Source organism: Lepidochelys olivacea (genome assembly GCF_965140295.1).
Source record: "Lepidochelys olivacea isolate rLepOli2 genome assembly, chromosome: 25".
Lineage (NCBI taxonomy): Eukaryota > Metazoa > Chordata > Testudines > Cheloniidae > Lepidochelys > Lepidochelys olivacea.
The window spans coordinates 17,958,098-17,979,994 of NC_140435.1; the positions used below are offsets into that span (position 1 = coordinate 17,958,098).

General features: G+C 57.8%; 1 protein-coding gene across 3 annotated transcripts in view; it reads right to left on the reverse strand.

Annotated features, from left to right (window-relative positions):
• Positions 1–2,025: 2,025 nt before the first annotated feature.
• Positions 2,026–21,897, reverse strand: part of TMEM59L (transmembrane protein 59 like) — a 34,363-nt gene continuing 14,491 nt past the window's right edge. The window contains exons 1-8 of one of the 3 annotated variants that reach the window (XM_084614416.1): positions 20,419–20,676; positions 15,609–15,714; positions 13,997–14,091; positions 7,151–7,297; positions 6,354–6,462; positions 5,442–5,553; positions 4,867–4,984; positions 2,026–4,384 (exon numbers count right to left, since the gene is read on the reverse strand). In XM_084614416.1, coding sequence (XP_084470542.1) covers positions 4,223–4,384; positions 4,867–4,984; positions 5,442–5,553; positions 6,354–6,462; positions 7,151–7,297; positions 13,997–14,091; positions 15,609–15,714; positions 20,419–20,568 — 999 coding nt within the window. In that variant the 5' untranslated portion in view covers positions 20,569–20,676 and the 3' untranslated portion in view covers positions 2,026–4,222. Of the gene's footprint in view, positions 4,385–4,866; positions 5,008–5,440; positions 5,554–6,353; positions 6,463–7,150; positions 7,298–13,996; positions 14,092–15,608; positions 15,715–20,418; positions 20,677–21,897 lie in introns of those variants that run through there. The other 2 variants (XM_084614415.1, XM_084614417.1) reach the window with 2 other exon arrangements.

A 21,897-nucleotide genomic window follows, 5' to 3' on the forward strand; every position in this document is an offset into this window, starting at 1 on the left:
AGGGAGAAAATAAGGTCATTTTGATCAGCCAGGATACTGCCTGCTGCCCGTGCTGGGGAAGAGGCCCCATTCAGCGTGCTCTGCCGGCACATGGAACATGCACTGCTGGAATACAGCGGCTGGACTGGGGTGAGGGGGAGCTCTCTGAAGGAGTAAAAGCAATCCCTGTAAGGGGGGAGAGGAGTGGGGCTGGAGTTGGAGTTGTGGGGTAGCCCCCACCGAAGGAACACTGCTTCTGGGGATGGACTGTGGGAAACCCTCACAGATGGAAAGTCAAATGAAGGGGCCCCCAGTGGAAAGGGGGGCCCTATGCGAGCTGGGAAGCCTGAAGGGGGATAGTGCTGAGGAGCAAGCACTCTGAACAGCTGATCCAGGAGCAGGAAGGGGGCGTCACAGACCTGCAGCCATGTTGTGATGCACTGGGAGGATAAACAGCAGTAACGACATTTGGGGCAGGTACCAGCTGGGCTGCACATGCTGCTGGATTCACCGAGGGCCTCCCAGCCACGGTCTCCAGGAGCTGACTGGGGACCCCGTTCCCAGGGGTGAACATGTGGGGAAAGGAGCCTGTGGGCATGTGGATAAGTGTGTGCACACACCGCAAAGGGTATGTGTGTGTAGAACGTGTGTGTCCCTGGATTCCCTTTCCTCGGGACAGCCCAGCAGACAGTGCAGTTCTCCCCAGACAGCCCACAACAATTACGTATCTGTCCACGGCCTCCTGCCCACCCACCCACACACTTGTGCAATTGCACACCATCCTCCCAGCCAGGTGCTCTCTTCCACTCCCTCCTGGGACCAGCCTTTGCACCCTGGGAGGGGGCAGTCCCGCAGCCCTCGCTGGCCCCACCGCCTGGGAGGCAAATGCCCTTAGTCTGGAGTAAGTGTAGGGCAGAGCCCCACTGTGGAGGAGCTCTGAGCCCCCTCAGCCTGCATCCTGCTGGATGCAGGCAGCTGTTTACTCTTGTAAAGAGGGGATTCCCTCAGGGAGCTCTCCAAAGAGCATCTCTTCGTGGGGGTGGGTTGCGTGCTGCGTGATTCCCTCCCCACCAGCAGCCAGGCTCTCCGTCCTGGAAACTCGTGGCTGCCTGTCTTAGAGACGGCCAGGAAGGCTCCGCCGTGAGACCTGGCCCTTCACACAGATTTCCACCCCAGCATTTGCTGGCTGACTTGGAATGAGTCCGGGCTGTTGCCATAACAACCCCCAAATCACACAGACACATGCATTCCACTCCTGAAATCCACTTCATGGCGCCCGCCCGGGCCCTGCCGCTTGCTCGGCGAGGGGGGTGGCTTTCATCTTGTCCCGGGAACGGTACCTCTCCTTTCTCGCTAAGTCGGTGGCAAATGGCGTTTGTTCCATGCAGATCTTTGGCCCCCCGTTTTGTACCTTTAGAGTGCCTGGTTCCAGGGGCCTCGTCTCCAGGGAAGGGATGAAGCTGTGTCCTCGGCTGACCTGGCAGGAGTCGTGAACGGGAGCATCCTCCCTCTAACCACGCTGGTGGGAGCTGCACGCTGCCTTGCTACCAGGGAGAGAAAGAACCTCAGAGAGAAGCAGCGTCAGTCCGAAGCCAGGCGGAGAAAGGCTCTTGGAGGCTTGGAACAGCGGAGCGGGAGAGATCGAGCTGCCCCGGCGTGGGGGTGAGAGGCCACGCCGGGCCAGGCAGCACAGTGAGCTCCGACCTCCAGCACCATTCCTGTTGGCAAAGCGCTGGCTGCAGAACGAAATGGGGCCGCTGCTCCCACAAAGGGCAGGGAGGGGAGCATGGTGCACCTTGGTCTCCCAGGGCATGGAGGACCTGGGCCTATAAACCCCGGCCTGAGTAGGGATTGCTTCTTGTTGGGTTTGTGGGTCGGGGGGCAGTTTCCCTACCAAGAAAATATCTGTTTCCACTCTGCGGAGACCTCCTGTCTCTTGGGGGTGAGGGGTTTATCTGGTTCACTGCACTCCCCATTGGGCACTGACATGGAGAGCCGCTGCCCCCTTTCCCCAGGTGACCCCAATAAAGCCACGGGCCCTGCTGGTTCTTTTACAAACCTTTATTTCCATTCCTCTCCACCCCTCCCAGCCCGCTCTGTGCTCCTTTCACGGCTTTTTTTAGATAAAAACAACAAACCAGCTCTCTCCGACAATTCAGGACACACACAGATCCCCAGATGACTCTCTGTTTCCCCCGCCCCATTTCAACCCAGCTTCCCTCGAAGCCGCAGCCACGAGGGGCCTTCAGCTCCGGGATCGTTAATGGCTGACACAAAAGGCAGAGAGGCCCAGCTGGCTCGAACGCACCTGTCAGGACAATACCACAAACGCCACCTCACTGAGCTGATCTGCCGAAAAGCTATCATGAAAAATCGTGGGATGGATCCCAGCACGTACACAAAATATCCCCTCCCCCCTCCCCAAACTGCCCTCCCCCCTCTCCAAAAACCAGATATGTTGCACACATTAAAGTGATACAGAACGATACAGAACTCAGAAGGGGGGAAGGATGAAAGAGTCTCTTTGCAATAACAACCTACAGGATCCAGTGAAACTGAGGCAGCATCAAAGTAACGGGTCAATAGATATACAGCTTTCAAACCCAAGGCTAGGGGGTCCAAGGTAATAAGTTAATCTATACAGACAGCGTTAGGCAAATGGACTGATGAGCGGATTTCCTGCTGCTGCAGAAGGGTGTTCTCAGAGCGAGTGCCCATGCAGAGTGCCTGGGCTCAGCGGCCCACGCCAGCACAACAAAACCGTAAGGAAATGAGACGTGAAGTCAAGGGATATGGAACATCCGTGAGATGGGCTCCCCCCTCGCCTGGCCACAGGAGCACAATCACCATCTAGAGCAGTTACAGCAAAAGGGGATGAATTGGGAGGCCTCGTCCAGGAACCCTGGAGTGTGGCTCAGGAATTGCCCGAAGCTCTGTGGGAGCTGGTGCTAGGGAGATGGGAGTGGGGAGAGGTACCAAGCTGGGAAATGGCTTGAGTTGGCTCCAACGCCGTGGCACAGGGGCCTGCCATCCAGCCCTTCCATAGCAGCGGCATCCCCACTGGGGAACCTGGAGATGTGGCGTGAACAGGCTGCAGGGGGTTCCAAGCAGCTCCCCACGGGGTCCCCCCCTCCTCCCACTACTAGAGCAGCCCCAGGGGGAACTTCCTCCGCATCTGGCTCAGAGCAAGGCTCCTCTTGGCCAGCTGCGGTTGCTGCAGCCAGCAGCTCTCCTTGCACCGAGCATGGGCTGGCAAGGACCAGACAGAAACCATGTCCATGGCAGAAGAGTCATGACAGCTCCCTGACACTTGCCCTGGGCCCTAGAGAGTGCCTGGGCTCAGGGACAGGGAAACACTGATACTCCCAGCCTCTTAGGTGTCAGCCTTGGGCCTTGTCTACCTGCCGGATTTACCCGAATCGGCAGAGCAGAGCTGCAGCAGTGCAAACCCTTCACATGGGGGCAGCGCGTCTCATCCAGAGTCTGCCAGAGCGTAAACGCCTTGCTGCAGAGACTGAGGCTGAATCAATTTACTGCATGCCCGGAGCCAGAATTTCCTCCCCGCAGGGTGCCTCCAATGCCTGCAGCCTCCAGGGAAGGTGAACCGAGAGCTGGAGCCACCCCACGGCCACATCCTCTCCCCATGGAGCCCCCATCTGCTTCTTGCCCATTTCCACGGCTGCAAAACCAGCTGCCCTGAGGCTTGCAAGGGGAGGGCTCTGCCCTGAACCCCGAGGGGTCTCCCATCATACGCAGCTCCCTGTTCCAGACGGGCGCTGCCATACCAACTCCCACGCTCCCTCCCCACCCCCATGGCAGGGTGCACTCTCTCCCCACCCCCCGTGCTCCCCTCTTTGCTCCCACCAGTCATCTGACTCCATCCAACCAAGGTCACAGACCATGCTGTTCTCACCGAAGCTCCCTCCCGGAGCATTGGAGACACAAGGCCAGAAACCACCCCCAACTAGATCTCCCTCAGTACCACTCCCTGCTGAGCTGGGATTGTGAACAGGGGGAGGAAAACATTTCCCCCTCCCGCGCACGGGGACAATGGATGGAGGTGGAGCCGGGAGCGGATGGCCCCCCCACAGCCCAGGATGGTTATCTTCAAACACAGTGTGGTGAGGGGGTTTAAAACAGCAGAAAACGGGAAGGCAGATCAAAACAAGGGGGGGTTGCATTAAAATGTTCACAGGAAATAAGGCATGGAGATGACAGGCCGGCAGGGGGTGGAGGGGGGGCTCTAGAGCACTGTTTTGTCCAGATCCACCTTGACCGGCAGTGGCCCCGCCTCCTCGTTGTCGTCCGCTGGGCAGATGGTGACAGCGATCACAGGGTGCAGAGAAAAGGGGGCCGAGCCATCCAGGTTCTCCAGGTCCTCCTTATCGCCATTAATGCTCAGCGTCTGGAAGAGAGCCAGAGCCAGACACCAGGTGACAGGGCGTGGCCGGGGACGGAGGGGGCTGTGGCAGCGGAGAGGGGGACATATCACAGCAGGGGTTTGGTTTGCACCCATTGAGGGCCCAGCCCAGAGTCTTATCACCACGGCTCCCGGAATTTCTGGGATTCATTTCCCAACGGGAGCCATGATTTAACCCCTCAAAATAAACCAGTCTCGGGTGCTGTTTGGCTAAGGTCAGGGGGTGAAGTGCCGGAGCCCTGGTGTACCCGGGGCATGTGCGAGGATGGGTTACTCTTTGGGCTTTCCAGGCTCTCCTCCCCACTCAGTGTCCCCACCCAGCAGACAGTGCAACGCAGGCCAAGGGTATGAACTGCCCCCAGCCCACCCGGACGTCCCCCAGTGGGCTGTGGCTGGGTTCAGTGCCCGGTCCCGGCTCAGTGGCATCCGCACCTGAGTTTGCCCTGGGATGCCAGCTGGCTCCGTACCTGGGTCTTGACGTGCTGGTCCGGAGCAGTCACCAGGCTGGCACAGCTCAGCCACAGCATCACCATGATGGAGAGGAAGAGGCAGGCAGCCAGGATCCAGCGAGGAAGGCCTGACCGCCTGTAGCACCCCACCACCCCCCGCCAAAGAGAGAGGACAAGTTTATGGCTGGGTATCAGGGTGGAGGGGGGCACAAACAGGATTCAGAGAGGGCCAACAAGGGAAGGATTTCCCCTGGCTCCTCCATGGAGCATTCCCTTTGCAGTCTCACCCCTGGCCAAATAGCCACGCCCTTGGACCAAATAACCCCACCCCTCACCCAGATAGCCCCGCCCCTGGACCAAATAACCCCACCCCTCACTCAGATAGCCCCGCCCCCAGACCAAATAACCCCACCCCTTGCTAGCAACATTTTGCAACATTATTCTGCAATGGAAATCCCTATCCCCCCATCCCCTTTCTAGACCCCGTCCTCTTTCCTTCCCTGCCCCCATACCCCTCTCCCAATTTTCCAGGCCTTTTCATTCTGCCTCTCCCTCTGCCCCCCTCACCCTTGCGGGGCCAGGCCTGCACCTACTTGGACATGCAGCCCAGGAAGTCGTGCTCTGGCTGATGGGTCTCCACATGCTGGAACTTGGTTTTGCTCTTTGGCTCTTTCATGGGGGGTTTCTCCAGCTTTTCCTTGCGGCCTGGCAGGACGACACCCAGACCCAAATGACCCCCCTGCCACAGCAAACTGGGCACAACCACCTGGGCCCCCAACGAAGCTGGGGCTGCTACTTGCGTGCCAAGGCCAGAAAGGGGAGGGTAGAAAACGGGGCAAATAGAACTGCAAGCCCTTGACCTGGCTTACTGGATAGCAGCCTAGAACGAGACCATCCCCAAAAGACTTAAAATAATGATCACTCCAGGCTTTAAACAGCTCCAGGAGGCTGGCACAAACCACCCAGCCCTTCGCACTGAGGGTGCCAGCTCCCCGCCCCCCACTGGAACGTCGCGACTGAGAGCTGTGCCTGGTCAGGAGCCAGTGTGCAGTGAGTTTGGTGGGTTCTTAGTTTGGTTCCCAGCAGCCAGGTGTCCATGGCACAAACCCACCCCCACATGCCTTGTGCTGGCAGCCTCAGCAGAGGCTAGAGACGGAAGGGGACAGGGCACCTGAGCTGCCTGACGACGCTGGTGCCCTCCTTGCCCCTCCCCCCCGCCCCGGTCAGGACGAAGCCTCAGGACTGTATGTGGAAGCTTCCATAGCATGGGGGATGGTCCCAGGTCAGTGGAGGAGGGGCATGGGGCGGGATGGGTGATCTGCCCCTCGGGTAGGAGCCCGGCAGAGGCAGACTCCAGGCCTGCACTAGGATTCAGCCCAGAGTGTGTGCATGTCCCAGGGGGCTAATCAGAGGCCACAGGCTCTAGAGAAACCGGCTCAGAGCTGGGACCACCTTTCCAGCAGCTCCCAGCCCCCTTGACCCACCTGGCCCTGCCCCTTGCTCACCTGTGTGGGGCCTCAAGGTGTTAGGACTGGAGACAGGCCAGGACTTCTCCATCAGCTCCGACTTGGGTGCTGGCATCTCGGGCACCGGGTACTCAATCTCCGGCTGGGACTGAGGGGCCAGCATTCAAAAAGAAATAAAAAGGACCAAAACGCAGTTAGTGACTGAGCCCCAAAACCTCCTGTGGGGGCAGGACTGGCCCATGGGGGGGAGGCACAGGTTCAGCTGGGGGGCATGCGGGATATTGAGGGCCAGATCCCTCCTGCAGCATTAACCCACAGAGACAGCCTCTCGCTGAGTCTGGGCAGCACCTGGCACAGTAGGGCCCAATCTCAGTGCCCGTCCTCGGCATCACCAGATACAAACAAGAACAGTTATTATTGTAGGGACGCAGGACTTGCCACAAAGGCTCGGACACTGGTTTGTCAGTCAGCCTGTCTGTCTGTCCGTTGTACTTCTGGGGTGCCTGTCACCTCAGCAGCATCTGAGTGCTGGATGGTACAATCTAGTCTAGCACCAGGCCATAACTCCATCTTGTAGCTCAGTATCCTACCTCCCTGCTGTACCAGAGCACTGGCCCATCTAATGTGGTGATCCATTCCTGGTTCTGGCCAATATCTGATGCTTTGCAGGAAGACAAATATACCTGGTCACTGGTGAAATGCTCAGCATGCGTGGGATAAGAGGGAACCCCTTCCTGATCCCCTGCAGCTTCAGCTTCTGCCCTGAAGCATGGGGTTCCATGCCCTGTTCCCATAGCCACGCAGGGCCACTGATGACCTCAGCTGCGTGAGCCTACCTGGAACACCACCACTTTGCCATCGTCTGCCTGCAGGTAGAAGGTCCAGGTGGACGAGATGAAGCTCTGGGCAGAGCTGACGATGTCGTTGCAGAAACTGGAGACCAAGTCAAACATGGAGAAGGACACGGGCTGCAGCTCCAAACTCTGTAAATAATCAAAGAGAAGAGGACCAGCTCGCTGTGCTGGGAACCCCCGCATCATCCTGCCCCACCCCAGCCCCAGCTCTCTAGCATACAGGGCTCAAGGCTCTGCTCAAGGGCTCTAAAGCAGGTCTATTGACCAGACCATGCTGAATGACCCACCACATAGCCTTAATGAGCTATGAACCCTCCTGAGAGCGAAAGGAAGGTCTAGTGTTTAGAGCACTAGCCTCGACCTTGGGAGACCTGGCCTCAATTCCCAGCTCTGCCAGAGTCTCTCTGTGACCTGGAGCAAGTCCCTTGGCTCCTCTGTTCCTCATTTTCCCCACCTGTGCAATAGGGATTACAGCCCTGTACCATGTGGCTTAATCCATTGATGACATGGAGACCCTCGGATATTACAGTGAGGGAGACAGACGACAGCTAACCTCCATATAGCCCAGGGCAGGGGCTGGCATTAAATGCATTGGCAGGGCTCAATATAGGTCCCCCTGCACAGGCAATCCCATGCCTTCTCGGAGGACCATTTGCCCCGGCACCATCAGCCTCAGCATGAAGGCCCTGAGCTGAGCGGGCCACAGAGATCAGAGTCGATACACACTGGCTGAAGGCGCTGGGGATAAACAGCCCAGCTCCTTCCACCAGCACTAAACTCACATGAAAATGTTTTAAAGAAGAGGAGCTGAGATGCCGAGGGCGTTTCTCTCCTGCCAGCTTAGCCATGCCCCGGATACTTGGCTCTTTGCAAGGTTTGTTATGTTTTAAAGCATCCCTGCTGGAATCTGCTCGGCTGCTCCTTGCCATGGACGTAGAACATTTCTCAAGGCTGGGAATGCCAGAGCCCCTCATTCAGTCAGATGAGCAAATAGGAAAGAAATAGCTCAGGTTCTGTAGCTGATTATCGTGCTAAATCTGCTTTGCCTGCTTGCCCAGGAATCCAAAGGAAACATGCTTTGGGTGGAATGAATGGAATAAGGGAAGGTCTGGAACACTGTCGCCATGGAGCAATCTCGTTTGGGACCTGGCCTTTCACAGAGTTCCATCCACCCATTCTTTCAGGGGAAGCAGGGACAGATGCTTGTCCCCTTTACAGGGACAGCTGCCACTCTGATACAGCCAGCCGACTGAGGCTTCTTTCCCACAAAGAAAAACATTGATCTCTACCACTGATTCTGTGTTCGACCTTGGGCATGTCACTGGACCATTCCATGCCTAAGTTTCCCCATATTTAATGTTTGTTACCAGCCTCCCAGGGGTTCATTAATTAATTAGTAGAAAGCACTTTGAGCTCCTCGGCTGAGAAGCTGAAGAGGCAGCACTGTATGCCCATGCCTGATCCTTACTCCTCACTGCAGAAAGCCATCCTGCAAAGCTGAAAGCCTCTACCTGGGGCCAAAGGCTAACACAATTATTTGGGCAAAAGCTTAATCAATTAAATGTAATCATAGATAAGAACCTTCCATCTTGGGAATTCAACAGCATCCCCTAGCTTAGCCCAAATCAAGGCCTTGCGCAATGCAATGAACCTGCTGCCATTTATGATTTGATTTAAACAGCCCTGCATTGGGTGGTTCTGCCTCCAACAGCCCAGACCAATCCACTCCCTGGACAATGTTATTCGCAGGTTCCCTGTAAGCTCTGGCACCATTTGTCTGTCTCCTGCATCCCAGGTACCTGGTGACCATCAAATGCCCTGAAGGTGTGCTATGCAGGTGGGATTCTCGGAGGGGGAACAAGGACATGAAATAAACAAAGACCCCTTTTTGCTGTCAAATATTTGTAAGTATTGTTTGCTAGTGGGGAATTTTACTGCTGTGTGAGGGGCTGCAAAGACCTGAGATTGCAGGGATCCAAAATGCCCGGCTGCAGAGCCCAGAGCCAGGACAGCGTTCCTCAAAAGGGCTGCAGTGTAATGATACTGCGATGTGGGGGTATGGCACGTCGCTGCTGCCATCTGGTGGCAAGGGGGACGTGGGGCAACTGAATAGGGGGGGACAGCGGACCGGACGTCTGTGCTCCAGACAGGCGGCCTACGAGGAGTTATCACAGCCGCCTCCATCTTCAGCCAGCTGATCTGCTGAGTGTGCGTTGGGGGGAAAGGGGGAGACGTCAGGAAGGGGAAATGGCAACCGGGCTCTACGGTTTTCCTGTTTCAATACGGTTTGCAAAGCATGCTGGGACCTTTGGGGGGCTGAAAAGCACTAAAGCTGTCTTTCCCAACGGGCAGGGTGCGCCCCCGCAGAGGGCTTGATGGAGTAGCGGGGGGACATGGACAGATCTCTCCCCTCTTCTCCCAAGTCTCAGCTTTCATTTCCCAGAGGCCGTCAGCCTCTAGCTGCTACAGCTGGGACAAAAACCTTCCAAAGGTGAAGTGAGCGTACAGGGCAGAGTGACGCCTGCCCAGGCCTGCAGCGACCCTGAAGCAGTAGCTCCAAGATGGTAACTGCCCCGTCCACGCCACGAGGTGCTAGCTCAGACCTGCTCCCCCCGCTCATCGCAGAGTGTGAGAAAGGAGAGGGCGGGTCAGACCGTGCAGATCTGCACCAGCATTTCCCAAAATGTGGGCGGGGGGATTACCGGCAGGAAGGTGGCATGGTGGGAGATTTCAGAGTAACAGCCGTGTTAGTCTGCATTCGCAAAAAGAAAAGGAGTACTTGTGGCACCTTAGAGACTAACCAATTTATTTGAGCATGAGCTTTCGTGAGCTACAGCTCACTTCATCGGATGCAGACTGTCTTCTGCAGTTTCCACAGGATGCATCCGATGAAGTGAGCTGTAGCTCACGAAAGCTCATGCTCAAATAAATTGGTTAGTCTCTAAGGTGCCACAAGTCCTCCTTTATGGTGGGAGATGTGTCCATTACAATGGAAAAGCCTTTAACACCACGTGCTGGGACTGCAGGGAGAGAGCGACTGACTTAGTCTTCCCGAAGGGCAGGCTGAGACCTGTTCGATGTGGCTCCACCCAGGCGTCCAAGCTGTGCCCTGCCCACTAGCTCTCACTGCCTCTGCTGTCTGCCCAGGGGCTGGGTCAGCTGGGATCCGAGCACACAGCGCTCCCTCCTCCTGGGGTTTCTGAGCCAGAACTTGTCTCCCAGCCCCCTTGTTATCTGCTCCTGGCCCCATCACTGGAACAAGCTCCAGGGTATAACCCCCTTGGCGTGCAGCTGGGCTCTGTGCAGAGAGGCAGCAGCTGTACTGGACACCAGGACCACCAGCAAGCTTTAAACCCCAGGTTTGGCAAGGAGCGACACTCCCTCCCCGCTGCCAGGCACAGCCAGTCACTCCTCCGAGCCTGTCTGCTGTGGCAGCTGTCAGCACAAATACGTCTGCAGCTCCCTCGCCCACGTGTCTGCCTGCCCTGGCCCCCAGACCGAGGCCAATCAACAGCCCCCCCTGCAGAGCAGGATCCACTCCACCAGCCACAGGAGGGTGAGTACGGATCCTCCTGCACCCAGGCCCTGAGCACAGCTCCCAAGGGAGCAGCCATGTGTCTGCTTGGAGCAGCATGGGGGCCCTGCGTACCAGGGAGCAGGTACTGACCACGCGCCCGCAGGATCCTGCAATCCCAGACCAGGCAATGGGCCCTCCTAGCCCCACCTCCTCCCGCCAATCCCCAGTGCTGCCAAAGGAGACAAAAGCTCCCCACAGTGCAGCTGGGCGGAGATGCAGGGTGCTGTATATGGGGCCAAGGAGCAGATTTGCTCCCAGCCCCCGCTGCTCCAGGCAGTCTCCTTGCGCTCTGCTGCAGGAGAGGTCTGATCATTGCAGCTTTGCCGTGCGACCGCGAAACAGAGCGTCCAGGGGCCCGGTCTCAGGCAGCTGCTGCCCAACGCCCCGCAGGGCATGCGGAGGCCAGAGGATCCCAGGGCTGAATCCACCCCAGTGCTCTCCATGCAACGCCTCGTGCTGGGGCTGAACGAAATCCAGCCCCTCCCCGCTGAAAACAATAAAAGCTGCATCTGGGTGTTTGGGTCGCAACGCCCCCTCACCACACGCCCCGGGCCCTGCCAGGCACTGGGCTAACAGGCACAGTCTCACATGTCTCCCACGCTCCCAACATGTGAATAAGGATCCGAGGGTCGGGGTGGGGGTTGCAATCAGCCTGGGGGGGGGGGTCTGGCCCTAGATCGGCTGCACGGTTGTGGCATCTCCAGACCGTCAGTACTGAGGGGCTCTGTCATGGCTGGAGCAGAGGTGGGAGGAGAATGGGGTGACAAACAGGGCAGCTTCCTACACTGTCCTTGGGAGAGCACATTGCATGGAGCATATGCCTTGCTGATGCTCCCCCGTGGACCAGGGACTGTATGCGCTCCACTGGGGGGCAGGGTACCACAGCCCCTCCGGGAAGGGAAAACAGCTGGGGGTGATGAAAGCAAATCACTCAGATCACAGGCTCCCATCTTCTGGTCCAGCCTGGATTCTCCTGAGTCGAACAGGCAGAGAGAGGAGATTTGGCTGAACAGCTCGAGCTGAAACTGATCTAAAGACTGATATGAACTTGTAACCAGAGGAAAAACCCAGTTGTGAGTTTGAAGGACAGGCCGCTACCCTGGCCCCAGGCCAGAGTCAGGGTGACCTTGTTAGAATGCAGGTAGGGCTTTTTATTGGTTTTACTGGCTTTCTCTGCAATGCTTTTACCCGCCAGGATAAATGCGCTTGCTGAGCAGAAGCTGGGGTGGTAGCTGGTAACATGCTGGTCACAGCCCTCGGAGAGAGAGCAAAGCAGCCATGCTGGCCGGTTAGACAGCCTGGCTTGCTGGGGATATCGCTGTGTAGAGCAGAGAGCTGGGGAGTGAGACACGAGCCAAATGACCCTCCCTGACACAGCCTCAAGGGAGCACCTAGGGGGAAATACAGGTGCCATTCCCCTGAATCTCTCAGTCCTCCACTCCAATCACTAGACACAGACCAATCCCCTCCAAGAGGCAAGAATAGAACCCTGGAGTCCTGCCTCCCAGCCCCCACTGCTCCACTTGTTAGAGACTTCCAGAGCCGGGAGTCCTGTCTCCTAGTGCCTTGCTTGGCTCACTCACTAACAACCCCCTCCAAGGAGGGGCAGAGAACCCAGGTGTCCTGTCTCCCTGTTCTCTGCTCTAACTGCTGGATGGCACTGCCTGGCCGAGGCTCTGAGGACACGGCAGCCCAGATGCCTGGTTTCGTCTGGAACAGATGCACCATGACTCACTCACATGGGGACGTTCCCAGCCCTTGCCTTCCCCGCCCTCTGCCCACAAGCACTTTGGAGAAGGAGCCAAATGCACGAGCATCAGCCTCCTGGGACGGACAGACCACGGCGCTCTAATCCGATTAGAGCCGGTTTCCAGAAACCATGTCCTTGTGCCGCTTCCCACTCCCAGCTCTGGCTAATCTGGTCCCCACCCCCGCACTGGTACACGAGGGCATTGGCAGCAGAGCTGCCCTGTGGACAGGTGCCAAGAGCCCTGCATCGCCCGCCCGAAAAGTGCGGAGCCCCCCCGGGGGACTGCGCCAGAACCACCACCAGAAAGGGGGGGAACAAGGTCAAATGCTCCCGTCACGCACCCTCCGAGTGCAGCCGGATCCACCCGCTAGGGGGCTCCCGGCTGTGGCCCTTTGAACACAGCTGGGTTGGGTCCTTTTTCCCATTGCATCTTTTGCCAGCACGAGCGATGACAAGGGAAAAGGAAGAGAGGAGGACGTGCTGCCGGACGGGGGGGTTCCACCCATTCCTGCCAGGCCGAATCAATGCAAGGTCCATGCGACCTTCCTCCGCTCCACTTACCTCCGGGATGCAGAGTCTAGACAGAGGGGGCAGGGCAAACTGTTCCTCTATCCTTCCATCAGACAGCGAATTCCTCTGCATCCACAGATCCCGCCAGCCCTGCACTAGTCTCCCCAGCTGCCCCAGTGGATGGTCTTCCTCCAGGACACCCTGTCGGCTCCGTACGCCCACGGCACCCTGAGCCGACAGGCGCCGGCAGCAGAGCTGGCTGGGCTTTGTCTCCCGAGAGATAACAAGGGCATGAGGAGGAAGATCATGGCCCGGTACCCAGCTCGTCCTCCCCTGTTTCTCGGCATGAACTGCTGCCTGCCCCATCCCACGGGGATCGCTGAGAGCTGGGCTGCGGACAGCAACTGCCCAGCCAGAGTCACAACCCAGATTTCCTCATGACACAGCCACCGAATGGGACCGTTGGTTACCGCCCCTGCAATCCCTCCGACCCTGGAACGGGGGGCCCTGTCTGCAGGAGGGAGCCTCCACTCCAGGTGCAATCGATCCAGGGTTCCCCCCGGCTGGCCCAGTCTGCTGGCCAGATGGCCAGCTCAGCACTGCAGAGAGAGGAGCACTCGCTGGCTTCCAGCCCCCGCCGGAACGGACCCTGGCTCTCATCCTGCTCCCAGGAGCCATGGGCCATGGTGGGAGCTCCCTGTGCAGGAGAATGAAACTCCTTCAGCTCCTTGGCTTCCCTGCCGCACGGCTGAGCTGGAGACGGGAGGGGCTCTGCCGATGCTCCTCTCCCACTATGATCCATGGGTGCTGCACCTAGGGGTGCTGCGGGGGGCTGCTGCACCCCCTGGCTTGAAGGGGTTCCCATCACACCCAGGGGTTCACAGCCCCCCACTATACAAACTGTCCCAGCCCCCTGCTACGATCTGTTCTTCTCAGGCCCATCACCCAGGCAGCAGAGCCCCTTGGCACTAGGGAAAGAGGAGGCTGAAACCTTGTCTTTCCAGCTCTGCGTCTCGGGCAGCTGCTTCCTGCATCCAGTCGTGCAGCCGAACTGCTCCTCAGCGCTGCTGTAGGCTTCGATACAAGCTGCAAGACAGGAGGGGAAGGGACCAGTCAGGGCCCGGGCACCCCGCAGCCGTCGGACACGAGCGAATTCGCAGCTCAGGACAACAAGGGGCTGGCAGCACAGCCTAGAGCCAGGCAGAGCGCAGCGGGGGTGTTGTGCCAGGGCACCCACAGCCCCCTACTATGCCAGCCCTGGGCTCCCACGGGCAGCTGTCAGCGTTCTTCGGCCCTGACAGCTATTCCAGGACTGGGCTTCTCCTGCCAGGTCATGGTCAATGTCCTGTGACGTTCACAAACGCCCCCTATGGACGAGGATGAGACCCCCCCAGCTCCGAGTCAGACACCCAGCTCAAGGGTGTGTCCACCAGCCAAACCCCGTCCGACAGCCCATCGGAGTCACCCGGAGAGCGCCTCGCCCAGAGCCACCCCACTAGGCCGAGCTGGGCACACTCAGGGCTGCCTGACGGGCTCCATGCCCTAGTTCATTTCTGCCCAAAGAATAACCAATCATGGCAATCAGCACAACGTTCCCAGACAGGTCTCAGCTTCCAATGGGACACACCCGGATTTCCCATAAGCAGAGTCTTAACCCGTGCCGGAAAGGCCCAGTCCCCATTCCAAGCAGCTACCCTGAGATCCCAGCGGCGTGGCATGGGGGGGGCAGGGGGGATCGTCTCCCCTACGATACCTTAAACACTGAGGCCTTGTCTACTCTGTGGGGACATTAAAGCCCCCAGAGCACTTTTCACAAGAGTAGGGGGTTGCCCAAATAGCTTCAGCTGAAAAGTCCACCCTCCCTGGTGCTGAATACGGCTGCTCCGCCCCACCCCAGAGGCAGCTGCAGGCTGCAAAGCGAGGCTGCAAAGTGCTTTGGGATCCCTTGTGATGAGAGGCACTGGGGGGTTAGCACATCGTCCCCGGGCCAGGGAGGAAGCCCGGTTTGCTCACACGGCACCGGGAACTCGCTGGACAGCCTTCGGCCTGGCGGGGGGATTCGGTCGCTACTGCAGGAAACTTCCATCTTCGCAGCTGCCTGGCAGTGAGGCTAGAACTGCAGAGGTGTGGGGAGTTGGCTTCAGCAGAGGATCCTCCTCTCCCTTTTCCCACCCCTTTGAGAGGCTGAAATCACGGTTGGAACATTATTAATCCCCTTGGTATTTGCTGTGGCCATAGCCCTTATGGGTTCATTTGGGGCCTTGCATCCAGGTGACTCTCTAACTTCCAGGATTTGCACCAGGGAGCAAGCAGAGCCAGCCCAGATTTGCACCAGGGAGCGAGCAGAGCCGGCCCGGATTTGCACCAGGGAGCGAGCGGAGCCGGCCCGGATTTGCACCAGGGAGCGAGCGGAGCCGGCCCGGATTTGCACCGCTGGTGCATCACAGCCATGGAACTTTGTTTGGACAGCATGGGAGCGCAGAAGGAGCAGAAGCAACCTCTGTCCTGACAGGAATAAGTGGAGAAGCCACTTCTGGACAATGTAACTGGGGGGCCACAGGAGAAGAGGGGAGGGGAAGTTAGTTGGCTGTACTGTTCTTTACCTGATTCACATTCGGCTCTGGTTGTGTTCAGCTCGGCGCTCGCATCCACAAAGTGACAGATGGAGAACAGCCGGCAGCCTCGGTAACAGGCGTTGAGCGCAGCATCCTGGGGAGAGGAAGAGGAGAGCTAGGAGCTGGTACAATACACAGCGCAGTGGCTGCACCCCAGCGCCCTGCAAATACCCAAATGCCCCTGGGGACCCAGCTGTGCTCTGGGACTGGGGCAGCAGGGAGAGGGCAGGGCGGGAGGGAGGGAGCTTTGCACTACATGGGACCAGGACCTCCAGGGCTTGGATCCTTGGTGCCGGCTCCAGATCCTTCCTCCCTGTCAATGGAACACAAGCACCAAGACCTAGCACCACGTCTAGGTGGTGGCACCGTCTCCCAGGAGGGGTGGTGGAACCCCAGTGCGCTGGGCATTTACAGCGAGGCTGGACAAGGCCCTGCAGAATATACTGTAGGGAAGGGACAGGGCTCCCCGGGGAACGGACTAGATCAGTGGCTTACCACCTGTGGACCATGGACCCCGCAGACTATGTCTAAGATTTCCAAAGGGGTCCGCACCTCCATTTGAAATTTTGTAGGGGTTGACAGAAGGTTGAAAACCCCCTGACCTAGAGGAGAGCGAGCTGGCCTCCTGCACCTCGAGCTGGTACGACCCTCACAGCACTGGGCAGCCCGCAACGCTGCGAACGTTTCTCTGAAAAACTCGGCGTGATGTTGGCTACCCGAGAACCATGGGCCTGGCGAGCCAACAGGACGTGTGTTTCTCACACGCACACTCTGTGGGCCCGTGCACGTGGGGGAGCACGCACATGTTCGCAGGGGGAGCACAGTTCTGAGGGCACCTTCACCCCCTCCCAGAATCCTGCCACGGGGCCGGGCCCCAGCGAGAGCTGCACCAGCCTCAGCAGACACAACAGCTTCAGCAAAAGAACCGAGGTGCCGTTTGCTGCTCTCGCCTCCTGGGCGCTGCACCCAGCAACCTGCCCCTGTATCGCCACTGACCAGCAGGGGGGAGCTCGGGGCCGCAGCAGGACACACAGCCCCCTCCTCCCTGCCTACCTGCCTTTGCCAGGGCCCGATGCTGCCCGGCAATCACCCACAGCAGCCTTGTGAGGCGAGGCCAACCCCGAGCCCTCTCACCTGGGCTCACCCCTGCCCCACACGGCCACTGAGGAGGCTGCTTGGAAACCAGCCGTGTGACGCATCCACCTGCAGCATCCGTCCTCCTGAGTCTCTGTGGCAGCATAGCTCAGGCCCTGCACTTGGCACGGGGCGTCCTTACACGTGTGCGAAGTGTTGATCCCCCCCCGGTATTAGTATTTCCATTCATTGTGTGTATTGGGATCACGCCTGGCTTGGCTCCAGGCCCATCGTGCCGGGCTCCGGACACACGCATAACAAAAGGATGGTCCCTGTCCCACAGTAAAGTAGCTATACCACTACATCGCTCTTTTCATGAGTAGATTTGAAATCATTACCCCCATTTTACAGATGGGGAAACTGAGGCACAGAGTGAGGCAGTGACTTGCCCAAGGTCATCTAACAGGCCAGTGGCAGAGCCAGGAATAGAACCCAGATCTCCTGAGTCTCAAGCCAGTGTTCTAGCCAAGAGACAGCAAACAGACACAACAAAGACCAGGCAGGAGCCCCCAGGAAGAAGGAGATATTCCCATCAGTCTGCCAAGCACCTGTCTCAGACACCGCTGTGCATTCTGCAGGGAGGGTGAAAGAGGCAAGATTAGCAGGAAGTCAGAGTGGCCCTGGACCAGCAATTGTAAGTAGGGCTGCAGTTACTCTTCAATACGTGCGTGGCGATCTCACTGCATGAGACTAAATGATAATAAACATAGAACAAAAACAAGGGCAAGAAAGGAAAACACCTAGGAATAACTGAGCACTTGCTGGCGAATGGAGCTCACAAAACTGCACGGTTAGTTTTCAGAGACCACAAGTGATTTATTCCAAAAGAGGGCAAGGAAATTTCCCATCTCAACCAGTCTATCTTTTGGCCCTACATGGTCAGCAACCTCCCAGCCTGGGATTGTATTTCTCTCCGTGTGTATTTTTCTATGGTTGCGTTTGAAGACAGACAGACAAAGACACACTATTTACCTAAGGGTTACAACTTCATAACCTCTGCTTTGCACAGAACCCCAGGGCTGAATCCCAAATCCCCTGAACCCTGTGCCAGGAAATGGGAGCGCAGCCCTGCATTTCTCATGCTCAAATGCTGCGCGGACAATGGCATGAGCCTTTAGAAGGATCTATTTTACACTTCCTCTTCGAGGCTCCGTGTACCAGACAACTGGCCTGTACACTGAGGGAAGCCCTAGGGCATGGAAGCACAGTAGGATCATCCTTGCTAAGAAAGGAAGACCCACTTTAACACCATGCTGTCCAGGGTCACTAAAACAAACAACTTTTATCGCCGCCTGCCCAGCTTCTGTCTGGGCAAACAAACAGCCACTTGCAAGGGGATACACAAGAAGAGCCCAAGTTGCCCAGTTTACATTTTAAGATGCTGGCTCTTCCCCTGAAATCACTGCTTTATGCACGTCCTGTCTCAGGGGAGTTATTCCAGCAGGAAGGAGATGCTGGCATCCAGGTGGATTGCAGCAGCATCCAGTCCCCTCCATTCTCTGCTACACCACGGGTGGCCAAAGCCTTGTGCAAAAGCAACCCCGGGAATTCTATGGCACAGCCCAAGGCTGCCTGGTTTTTTGAAACATGGAGGTGCAGTGGGCAGAGGCGACAGATCCCAGCATGCCGGGTTCCAGCAAAGGCACTCGGATCTCCATAGAACATTGCATGTTGGGACCTGTAGTCTCCACAAGCCGCAGCGAGGTGGCTGCAATCAGCTGAACACCATACAAGCCAGCTGCTGCCCTCACACGCTTGGGCTAGTTGCTCAGGCTGGCAGTAGGCTTTTCCTTTTTGCAGTATGTGTCGTACTTCAAATGGGTTTCACATTTTAAATATGTCTTTGCGAGATATAAAGTTACAGACCCCCCTCAAATGTTTTCGATTTGCACCCAGCTCCTGTGACTGAATCCCACAGGGACTCCACACTTTCACCTCCAAAGCAGGATCGCTAACCAGAAAGCAGCCCAAATGGCTTGGAAATCAGACGTCCCAGTTCAGAGTAACACCAGTTCTCACATGCATGCACATACAAAAATCTACCCAGAACAGCCCCAGCCCTCCCCCTGCCTCAGCTCCTGTTCATTTGAGCAAATCCTTCCCCCAAAGCATTATTTATTGCAAACGAACGATCCAGAAAACAAAAGCTAAAATGGACATGGAAAAATCTTGGACGTGGAGTTTTTAAACTATTTTTATTGTTGCTGCACAAACAAAAGTCGGTCCCGTTTCTAGATTAAAGGGGACGACACCAAGTGCAGATAATCCTGTTCAATATATTTTCAAAGGGTCAGTTACCAAGCCTGGGAGGACAAAGACCGGATTCTTCTTCCCTGATGAGTGGCCAGAGTGGATACCATGGCTAGGGGTGGGGAGTATTTCAATTACTTTTTAACTAAACTATTACTAGTGTATTATGGATGGCAAGTGTCTGACAACACCATGCATTTTCCCCCTCCCTTGAACTGGTTTTAACAGCAGAAAATGTGGCTGGTTTTAAAACAATCAGGTGGGCTTTTCCCCTGCTGTGTTTGGATGTATCTCATGGATCTTTGATGGCCTTTTTGACCTGCGGACGTATGGCATGGTACATTTATTACAGCAAGGCGAGGCAGCCTCTGATCCGAGGCCTTAGTTTGAAGTTATTAGTTTAGAAGCCAGAACTGGGTTTTTTTCAATGATTATTGTTTGCATGGTTCTTGTCATTGCAGCTCTTACGAATGAGACTCGAGCGATTTCCTGAGAGCATTACTGGCTCCAGCACTAACAAGAGCTTTGTCCAGTGCTGTGCACACACCAGTGTGACGAGTTTGACGGTTCTCAGCCAGGAGGCTCCGCCACGGAGGATGCATCCGGGGAGGAGACGGTGCCCTACGGGTGCAGTGCTTTTCTCTCAGGCCTGGGTTTTCCGGGGAGTCGGGTGGGGAGGGGAATGCAGGGGCACCTTTCAGCTGAGCCTATGAGGGGGGAGCGGTGGGAGAGAGGGCCGGTGTCCTGCTGCATAACACAACCAGATCCAGCCACCGGCTTCTGCTCGTCCACTGGGTTATAAAACGGATCAGCAGCAATTTTACCAGCCCTGTCCGATCGCCCGCCCCCAAGCCCCGCACCTGGGCAGCAGCGTCTGCCCGGGCACCTTCCGCCAGTCCAGGAGCGTCCCCTGGATGAACGCCCTTCGTGTAGTGACAAGCTCACACCCCCCTTCCCCCGGCTCAGTGTTTTTACACGACCCCCCCAGGCGAGGTAAGGAATCCATGGGCAAGGCTTTAAAACGGGAGGTGGCAGGCCAGAGGCCCTGGACCCTGCATAAGCAGAAAGAGGCAGAGCCGGGGGGGGCGGGGGAGGATTCCACAGGACAAACCTTCTCCCTGCTGCAAAAAAAATTAGACCCCCCCCGCCCCCTTCCTGCTTGCAGAACAAATCGATGCACGAACAGTCCTGGGCTTTGCCCCTCCCCCTTCAGACAGCAGGGCCCCCCCCGCGCCCCGATACCTGGGCCCGATGCACAGACACGGGAAGATGGGCGCCTCCCCGCGGGTGTTTTGCTTTTGCTCACAGGCTCCCCCCCCGCCCTTGAAAAATCTGTTCCTCTAACCCAGCCCCCCCGGGGAAATAACCCGCTGTCCCCGGCCGCCGGGACCGGGCTCGAACCCGCCGCACTCACCCGGGCTGCGCCTTGGCCGCAGCGCCTCTGGCAGGCGCCGATGTCCCCCAGCGGCGGGGCGAAGGGAGCCTCGGAGCCGGCGGCGGCCAGCGCCAGGCAGAGGGCGAGCAGCGGTAGGGCGCGGCGCCCCGCCATCCCGGGGCTTTGCATGGCTCCCCCCGGCCTCTCGCACTGCGGGGCTGCAGCCCGCAACCCGGGGAGAGGCAGAGCGCGCGGTGCCCAGCGGTGTCAATATCCCCGTGACGTGCTTTGCACAGAGCAAGGGAGTCTGGGAGAGAGAAGGGGGGAGGAGACGGGGGGGGGGGGGATGCGGGCAGCTGGGGATGCAACGGTACCGCATGCATCCCGGCTGCAGGATCTGCGCTGGAGCCCGAGCCCGGCCTCCCTCTGCAGCAGGGCTCCAACACCCTTCCTGCCCTGGGGCTGCCCCCTGGGCCCTGGGAGCGATGGCTCGCGTTTGCTTGGTGGATGAGCGTGCCCGGGATTTCCCTGTACGGGAGGATGGGGCAGCCCTGCCTGCTCTCCTGTGGCACAGGCCGCCCTGGGGCTGGCCTGGCTGGGAAGGGATCCCCCCTTGGCGTGAATTGTCACGCCGGCTGACTTGCTGCGGGGAGAGGAATGGAGCAGGGTGGGCCAGAGGCGGGAATGAGGCAATGAAAAATGGCAGGGGCAGGTTAGCGTGGGGTCTTGGGAGATGCTGGAGAAACCAACAGAAGGGCGGAGAACTGGCTGTCCCCTGCCAGTGCCGCTCTATAAGCCAAGTGTATCATCTAGGTACTGGGCAGTCGGCACATCCGAAACATGGACAGACGGAGTCTCCCAAAGGGAGTAGTGGGAGCCCCGTCACTTGAGTCATTCAGAACAGGACAAGGGAAAACCGTGAACATGGTCAGGACAAATCCTGCCCAGGGCCCAGGCAAGGGGCTGCATGGTACCAAAGAGCTCCATCACGCAGCTCCGGGGGGTATTGCATTTCCTGGCTTGGAGTGCAAAGGCAGAGAAGATGTCAGGGCCACCTGCCCATCTCATGTCTTGGAGTCTCCTAGTTAGCAGAGATGCTCTGTTATAGGGCAGTCATCTTGCAAGAGGGCCCAGGTGGGGCTCTGGAGGTTCACTAGCTCAAACAGGAGGGTTTGGGTGAAGGCGCCTTTCCTGGGCTCTTGGGTGGAGAGGAAATCCCAGCATGCTCCCAGGTACAGGCCAGACACTCTTATATTAGCATCCCTGTCTGCAAATACAACATCCCCTGTGCTGACTGGTCACACCAGCCAAACCATGGGTGCATGGTGGCCTTTAAGGGATGCACCCCTCTGCAGCTGGGCAGCACACAGCAGGGGAAGCAGGGAGTGAGGGAGCTCGGCCTCTCAGATGCAGCTCTCTGCTGCAAAGGGTACCCGAACAGCTGGCCAGCTGCTCCCTTCCTCACTGCTGCCTTCCTCTGCTAAGCAGTTCTGATCTTCCCCCTCCAGCCAGGGCCAA